This window comes from Tasmannia lanceolata, unplaced genomic scaffold (genome assembly GCF_043159265.1).
Source record: "Tasmannia lanceolata isolate RefF3 unplaced genomic scaffold, GAP_Taslan_0.1 ptg000018l, whole genome shotgun sequence".
Taxonomy (NCBI): Eukaryota; Viridiplantae; Streptophyta; class Magnoliopsida; order Canellales; family Winteraceae; genus Tasmannia; species Tasmannia lanceolata.
Window position 1 is genome coordinate 26,984,782 of NW_027518695.1, and position 8,665 is coordinate 26,993,446.

The following is an 8,665-nucleotide window of genomic DNA, read 5'->3' on the forward strand; positions in this document are numbered from 1 at the left end:
ACCCACCGTCCCTCAAGTGACAACTGTTGCGCCACGTATTTGACCCTGCCCAATTGGGTAGATATTTAGCAACTCAATCCCCTTGACTGATCGAACTTAAGGAAAGGTATAAGCAGAAGGGAACTTCTGATAACTGTCTAGTCTTTAGATTTCACCATTCGCATTTTCCTTTTGCACCTACGAAATGCCAACTTCCTTTGACCCGATCCAAACGGGTCATTGTTTGGTGATTGGTCTCTCATGACCAATCTTGCCCAAAAATAGGTGTAAACACGCGTCGAAAATCTAATTAATGATTTGTTTAATCAATTGATGATGTGTTACGCGTTATGAATACGTTACCGAATCTACAAGTTGGTGTGATGCATTTGAATGTGTTACCATATCTATCTATAATTTCGCCGGTGTAATACGTTACCGAATCTATTTAGATGCTACAATTAAATGCATAACTTGTGAAATTATCTGGCGTCCAGGTAGATGTAGATAATAGGGTATCGTCAAAGTCACAAATATTCGTCTCGAGAATTTCTCAGGAAGTGCATATCTCGTGACATTTAAAATGATTTGTTTCTTTCTGGTTTATATCGAGTAAGAAATTGGAAAAAATAAATATTTAAAATATCTGAAAATTATAATTTTAGAAAAATATAAAATAAAAAAATATCTTATAATATATCATAATATTAACATGATATTTTTCTCAGTAAATGATAAAAAAGAATATGACGATATTTTTTTAAAATCTCAGGATATTATTTTAGGGTTTCTTCAGTTGATCACCGTATTTTGAAAAAATCGAAGAAATTTGTGACTACGATACAACATAAGTGTCGCCAGTGATGTTTGATCCAACAACAATCTCTTAAAAAATGCACTATCCTTGGAGTGCAGTAGGGGTAGAGGGAATTTCCTGTGGAGCGGTGAAATGCGTTGAGATCGGAAAGAACACCAACGGCGAAAGCACTCTGTTGGGTCATCGAAAGGATCTCAGACGACCCACTGATCAATCATCAAAGGTAGCGCATTGATTATGTGCAGCTGCACTTGGACACCATATAAAAACTTTGCCTAATTCAATTGTATAGATTATTTATAATTTTGTCAAATATTGCTACAAGGTGAGTATCAAAAAGAAACTTTAGTAATAATGTTTAGGGACTTCCTAGTGTTCTTTGCAAAAGGCATTTCACAGATGAACTGTTGCATGTGATCGCCACCTCCTGAATGAAGACAAAATCTGCTGAAAAGTGAGCCTGTGATCACATGCAACAGACTATCCACGAAATGCCTTATGCGATGGAAGCTAGCAAATCCCTAACATTTGTTAAGAAATGTGAAAAGGAAAAAACGTAGAAGGTTAGTTTTCGGCTATTGATATTGGCACCACCATGTTTAAATTATTGCACTAACCCATCTTGTCTTTTATTATATAAAGAGCTGTCCAAGGCAACGTTTTAAATTTCGATAGAAATCAGAAATTTCTGACCGAAATTGGAATTGGGTTAAATCGAAACGTTACAAAATTTTAATCGAAATTTTGTTTTCCCCGAAATTTAAAACGTTGGTCGAAAGGTTATTACAGTTCCAAAAAAGTTCGACAAGCCAATTAATTAAAAAAGAAAAGACAAGCTGAGTTTGCGCAATTATTAAAATATGGTTGTGGTGATATCATTTTCCTGTTCTTATTTTCAAAAAATAAACGAGGACAAAAAGGGTAACAGAAAAAGTTTTTCTTTTTCTTAAACAAAAAACCAGATATTTTGCAAGAATGTCCGAGATATTGAGTGAGCATGAGATATTGAGTGAGCATTTAGTATTCACTTTTGTCTTGTACTCTCTCTCTCTCCCATTATATACCTCAGCATCCCCCCACATCCCTTCCAAATAAAACCAGTCTGGTATTTGGGTTTTGATTCTTCAGCTTAATCATCACACTCACTCCTTCTTCTCTACTCTTCCATGACCTTCCCCTCACAAACTCATGTTACCTTTTCTTTGTGAGGTGGTTTTGTAGGGTGAGATGGATTTTGGGGTGGTGAGTTTTGATGACATGGTGGGTTCTGAAAATGGGTTTTCATCCCTGGTTTCAGAGGCTGAAACCAGCCAAAAAGAGTGTGGATCTGGTTTTCTTAAGCATGGAAGATCTGGGTTGGTGGATGATGATTGGGGGAGCTTTAAAATGGCAAGGACTGATGATTTTGAAGTATCTAAGGCAATGCCACTGCTTGAATCTAACTCGATCTTTCCAAATGGGCAGGAACAAATGCTCAGCTTCTCATCATCCAAACAAGAGGCTTTATTAGTCTCTAATGATGGATTGGTAGAGAGGGGTTTCCAAAATGGAACTTTGCCTTACTACTCATCTTACCCTTATGCTAGGAACCCAGGTATGGAAACTACTTGTAAATGTATGTGCATGGCGTAAAGAAAGATATTTCCTTTTGTTTTCATTTTCCTTCTTTTTTCTTTTGGTTGGTTTTAGTATTTGGGTTTTGATGGATCTGTGTTTTAGTTGGAAAAGATTAGACTTTCAAAGGATGATGATGTTGGGTTTGGATTCCTGTCCTGATTGATCGTCTTTTCTTGGCAACAGATCTTAGTTACAACTTACAAGTCTTGTCAAGAAAAAACTAATGTTTTCCCCTTTTTTCACTAATTTTTTTTAACTTGCCCTTGCCACCAGTTGTTTTTTTTTCTCTGTAAAAAACAGGAAAATAATCTCTTGATTTTATACCCATTGTTAACCTTCCTTAAATGTTGCAGACAAATTATAAGCCATCTCCCTTTCAAGACTAATTTTGTTTTATTCTTTTGTTTTATTTTCCATTACTCTTTTCTTGGCTTTGCTGAGATGTGTTTTGAAGTTTAGTTTATTTGTCTCTGTTTTGTCTTATTTTTCTTTCATTTGTTACTCTATTTCAGGTCTGGGTTCTGGAAGCTTTAATGGGAACATGCATGGGGTTTTGGCAGGGTTTAAAGGGCCATTCACTCGATCACAATGGATGGAGCTAGAACATCAGGCCTTGATCTACAAATTCATCAATGCAAATGAGCCAATACCACCTAATTTACTTGTCCCATTCAGGAAAGCCTTCAACCCCTCTGGATTTACTGGATTTTCATCTGGATCTCTTAGACCCAATACATGTAAGTCTTTTTCCCTTCAAAAAGGAAAGACAAATGAAGTTATTTCCATACAAGATCTGCATGATTCCCTTGGGAGTTTGCTAGCAGCTGAACCTTAGGCCATGCTTGGATTGCAGGAAAAAAATTTTTCTGATGGAAAATTTTTTCTCAGGAAATTTTTTTCTTTCCACAATTGCAAGGGAAATAAAATGAGTATGGCTAATGTATAGGGATATCATCATAGATTGAAGCCACCTCTAAGTAAAAATCGAGTAGGATTGGTTCAAGTTATACTTTTCCATGTGTAAATAAAATAGGTAATTTTGGAAATATTTTTCCTTTCCAAATTTTTCCAGAAAATTCCTACAATCCAATCAGGGCCTTAAAGTATTTTCTTTGAAAAATTGTCATTATTTTAAAGGGATTTGCCAGCGTCCATCGCAGAAGGTATTTCACTGATGGTCTGTTGCATGTGAGAGCAGCCACACAGGCTCACTTTTCATCAGATTTTGTCTTCATTCACGAGGTGGCTGCTCTCACATGCAAAAGACCATCTGCGAAATGTCTTCTGCGATGGAGACGCTGGCAAATCCCTTATTTATATATTTCTTTGTTGATTTTTTGACCCAGTATATGTAAGCTTGCTTTATTTTTAGTTTTCAAATGATCAGCACTAATTTCAGCTGCTGAAACCTACATAGTTCTTTTGTTGAGGGATAGAAAGTCTTTGTTTTATCTACAAACAATAAAAGGAAATCTTGATTTTGTTTTCTTCTGGAATGATTGAAATACTGTGATGGTCTTTCCCCATTCAGAAAGAAATGAAATGTTGGTTGTTTAACCCAATATTTTATTGAATTTCATAGATTCAGCTGCTGCAACTAACTGGATTTGATGCAGAAATAATCATCCTTTCCTTTTTGCTTTTAACATTTTTAACCCAATACTGATGACTTTCTTCTTCCTTACAAAAGATGTAATTTTTACCAGAAGATCTCTGTGGTGTTTCTTGTGGTTTGAGTAATTAAACTGAATTTGTCAGTATATTTGATGTAAAAATCATAGGGCTTTTCGTTCTTTTTAGTTCTTTGTTAATTCATCTGTCTATTTATCTCTTTGGTCTTTCATGTAATTAAACTGAATTTGTCTGTCTAATAAACTGAATTTATCTTAGTAATTAAACTGAATTTATCTGTCTATGTGATGTAAAAATCATAGGGCTTTTCGTTGTTTTTAGTTATTTCTCTCACACTATTGCAGCGAGATGGGGGTCTTTCCATCTGGGGTTCTGTGGTAACACTGATCCGGAGCCAGGGAGATGTCGTCGGACCGACGGGAAGAAATGGCGGTGCTCAAGGGATGCGGTTCCCGATCAGAAGTACTGCGAGCGGCACATGAACAGAGGCCGCCATCGTTCAAGAAAGCCTGTGGAAGGCCAAACCGGCCATGCCGCTACCAACACTGCCGCCGCAAAGGTGATGCCAATTACCCCTTCAGTGGCGACGGCAGTTTTAGGCAGCGACCCTTCTAAAAACTTCACCATTGGTCAGCAGCAGATCAATGGCTTTCATCCTGGTGGTGATCCTTCTGCAACGCATATCAGCAGGTAGAAAATAAGCCTCATGGATTTGGTTTCCTTTTTCCATTATGTTTCCAACTCTTTTTATCCTTCTCATGTTCTATGGCATTTATCTTGGTCTTGAACAATGCAGAAAATTGGGTATTCTTTTAAAATACCTATTTCTTTTTCTAGAAAAGTAAATGGCTTTTATTATTTTGGTAAAAATGACTCTTGTTTGTAAATGAGATTCTTGAAGATGTTTGCATTGTTGAAGCATAAATGATTAAATAACACCATCTCTAACAGCTTACGCTTTTGGAGTAATTGGTTGTTTCTCATGGATTATGATTATTAGAATTCAGAATTATTCAGAGATTTCTACCAAACCAAGTTTTATTTCCAATGGTAAAAAGCATTTCGTTATGAGGGCTTCTTGTAGAATTTACCCATTTTCAAAAGATCAAGATCTCATTTTACTTTAAAATGCTGTTGACTGTGTTATTTACTGAAAAAGATAGAATTTTGTGGCCAATTTTCTTTTTATCCCTAATTCTATGAGCTAATTCTGTATCCATTCTGTGCTTTTCTTCGTTTTTTTTTCATGCCTTCTGCCATTTATATGCTATTGCAGGATTTTAATGAACAAATCGAATGTCGGTAATCGAATGCAAGATACACAGAGCCTTTCCATACTACCTTCTGTGAACCTGAAATCCAAAGACTCACCATTTCCCATTATAAAACAGCAAACCCCATACGAGGATCCATTTCTAAAACAGCAAACAGAATTTGGACTCATTTCCTCTGATACCCTGCTGAGTCCACAGAGATATTCTTACATGGAGAGCAGAAACATCAATTCTAGCACTGATCCGAATGACCGAGATCCCCAAGCCCAATCTCTGCGTCATTTCATTGATGAATGGCCAAACAACCAAGCTGATTGCTCAGCCATCACTTGGCCTGACATGGAAGAAATCCAACCGGATAGCACTCAACTGTCTATTTCTATCCCGGTAGCTTCCTCGGACTTCTCATCACCCTCTTCCTCACCTACCGATGAAAAAGCCTCTCTCTCACCATTGAGGTTATCACGCGAATTCTACCCATTTCAAATGGATTTAGGAGTAGGTGAAGGGACCCAAAGACGGGCGAGCTGGATGCCAATCTCTTGGGAGAACTCCATGGGAGGACCTCTTGGAGAGGTCTTGAACATCAGTAACACACCAAGAGAATATAAGAACAATTCGTCAGCGCTAAACCTCCTGACTGAAGGCTGGGATGGAAGCCCTCCATTGGGGTCATCCCCAACAGGTGTCCTACAAAAGACTAGCTTTGGGTCCTCTAACAGCAGCACAGGGAGCAGCCCAAGAGCTGATAACAACAAGACCCACATGAACACCAGTCTCTATGATGATCTCCTTGGCTCAACTCCAGTAAGTTCCTCCATCACTTCTTTACAAGCTTTCGACTAAGAAGAAACTGCGTCAACGACAATGACAATCAAACAAAAGCAAGGTGATGGAAGAAGGTTGAGATTTATCTACATACATAAAAACTTGGACTTTGGTATCTTAATTTCATCAATTTCTTTCTCTGTTTTATTTTTCCCTTTCTCATGTATGGTTTGTGAAGCAATGCCTGTGAGGGTTGCACAGGGGATCTTGAGCCGGCCAGCTTCGGACTTTTTGGCTTATATATTCTGCGGCTATATATAATTAAGATTTTTCTGTATCTCCTGTAATCGTGTCTTCTGTTTTTTGGCTTGGTGTTTTCTTTTCCCTTATAGATTTTACTATTTATTTTGGGCTGAGAAACTGATGCCTTGGCAAATGAAGAAACCCTGTTTGTCTCTCCGTGGATCCTTTTTTCATGGGTTTGTCTTACTTTTATGCACACTTGTCTTTGGATAGGAATATCTTCATTGATATTAGAAAATTCATGGAAATTCCATGAATCCAGGTCCAGATAACAACAAACAAGGAACAACAGGCGTCACAGAGGGGGCTACAATAGAAGTATGAAGGAGTGATACGCGATTCCACATTCAAGAAAGAACCGGACTGGACAATTGGAAGGAAGGAGAGCTGAATTGTCGGTCGCTTTCCTCGGATGTACCCTCTTGGGGAACCGGATCACCAAAGTCGCGATTAAACAGAAGTTCCCTAGGATTTTAGTGCATTTCCTTTCCCGGAAGTGTTGGTTCGAGTCCAACTCGTGACAAGGCCTTGGTCATATAGATGTCTGGACGCCTCTAATTTCTCGTTAGACGGATGACCCCAACATTGATTTCTCAATTCAAATTTGGAAGGGGCTAGCGGAATCAGAAAGAAGTGATGGGAAATCTTTCTCGTGTTACATGAATCAAATGTTTCATTTCATCGGGAAAAGCCATCTCTTTCTCAACAATGCCTTTGTCATTTGATCCAATAGCGTTCAATCTTCCGATGGTTTTCAAACCTTTACCTTGGACCTCTAAGGTAGAAGACTCTTCAACGTTAGTCTGTCTCTTATACATCTTCTCCATTGAGTCTCTAGTTTATATGTCATCTGTATTTCCTGCAACTACATTGAAGCTCACATCTACAGTGGGACACAGTCATTGGGTCTGAGAAATTGTGTTTAAGAAAGATTCCATGGCTGTGGTGGGATCCTGCTAATTATTCTTCTGAGTTAGGGAAAGCTATCAACAAAGGAGTAAAAATTCCACGGCTGTGTGGAGCGTATAAAGAGACTGTAGTGGCTGACAGAAAAATCCGAACACGGAATGTTTTTCTTTTGAAAGACAACAAAGGTATTTATGGAAACCACCACATAGCAACAGCTACATCCCAGGGAACATGATGCCCCTCAAATAGGATACTGTCTAGAGGCATCCAGAATTATAAGGACAGTAAATGCAACCCTCAGCAGTACAACGACAGGAAAATGGAAATAAGTCCTGAAATCTTCTCCTTCATGATTCAGTTTGCAGAATCTGCATCTTGCCACCCTATCAGCTCCTTTCTATGCTAGCTTGTCACCATCTTCATTGGCTGAGCTCCTTCTGTGCTGGAACTTAGGCATGATTTGAGAAACTATGTCCCTAATTTTGTTAATAATATGGGATAGCTTCCATGGTCCAGTGGCTTTATTTGTTGCCTATGCTATGACGTTGGAAGAGTCGCCTTCAATAATCAGCTGCTTGGATCCATATATGGTAAACCATTTCAACCCCCAAAGCAGCGCTCTTGCTGCTTCTGCCTCGGTTGCATCACAAATCCTGACCTGACCTGCATATGAGAGAATTGCTTGGCCCTCTGAATCCCGGAATAGTTTGCCTATGTCCACCCACGTGGGCTTCCTTTTGAACTCCCATCAAAGTTTAGCTTTATCCATCCGGGAGGTGGTGGAGACCACCTTGGTCTCACTTAAAAGTTTTCCTTTCTTTCAAATGTTACCGTTTTCCACTTTCTTAGGATCTCGCCAAAACTATAGACCAGCGCTTCCTTGCCATTCATATTGTCTTTATGCCAAGCGCAATTCCCCCCCCTGCGCTTCTTGTCTTTGAATATCCCATTGTTCCTTTCCTTTCATAAGTGCCATGTCATCTACCAATGTCCACATTGCCCTAACTTTCAAAAAAAAAAAAATGTCCACATTGCCCTGCCCGTGTCTCCTAGGGTTCCCCACTCCAATCCAATATGGTATTCTTTATGGAATCTTGGAGAGGCTACAATAGTCCAAAGGTTTTTTTATTATGCACATCCATAGTCGGTAAGAGTGAGGGCAATGTGCTCTAAAGTTTCTTCGTTGCTTTTGCAAAAGACACCCCAGCTTGCCGTTAATCTTTGTCATTGCCACAGCCAGGGAAAAAACTACCACCCGGGAGGGGCTCGAGATCTCCTTCCCGAACTTCAAATTTTGAAATCTGACTTTGTCTTTGATCTTCTTTTTTTGAGTAGGTTGGCTGTTCTGCCTCCAATCTCATGACCT

General features: G+C 38.8%; 1 protein-coding gene across 2 annotated transcripts; it reads left to right on the top strand.

Moving 5' to 3' along the window:
- The first annotated feature begins 1,868 nt into the window (after positions 1-1,868).
- On the top strand, positions 1,869-6,424 carry LOC143851758 (growth-regulating factor 6-like). Of its 2 annotated transcripts, none has more exons than XM_077361246.1 (4): positions 1,869-2,390; positions 2,926-3,150; positions 4,390-4,735; positions 5,322-6,424. In XM_077361246.1, the coding sequence occupies exons 1-4, from the start codon at positions 2,024-2,026 to the stop codon at positions 6,163-6,165; spliced, it is 1,782 nt and encodes a 593-aa protein (XP_077217361.1). In that variant the 5' UTR covers positions 1,869-2,023; the 3' UTR covers positions 6,166-6,424. The 2 variants fall into 2 exon arrangements, with proteins under 2 accessions (XP_077217361.1, XP_077217362.1); XM_077361247.1 differs by having other exon boundaries at positions 2,974-3,150.
- The last annotated feature ends 2,241 nt before the right edge of the window (positions 6,425-8,665 follow it).

Excerpts from the sequence above, each read along its gene's own strand:
- LOC143851758 (XM_077361246.1), top strand. The coding sequence starts at position 2,024 with ATGGATTTTGGGGTGGTGAGTTTTGATGACATGGTGGGTTCTGAAAAT. Across the intron at positions 3,151-4,389 it reads ATCTCTTAGACCCAATACAT|CGAGATGGGGGTCTTTCCAT; the intron begins GTAAGTCTTTTT and ends ACACTATTGCAG. Across the intron at positions 4,736-5,321 it reads TCTGCAACGCATATCAGCAG|GATTTTAATGAACAAATCGA; the intron begins GTAGAAAATAAG and ends ATGCTATTGCAG.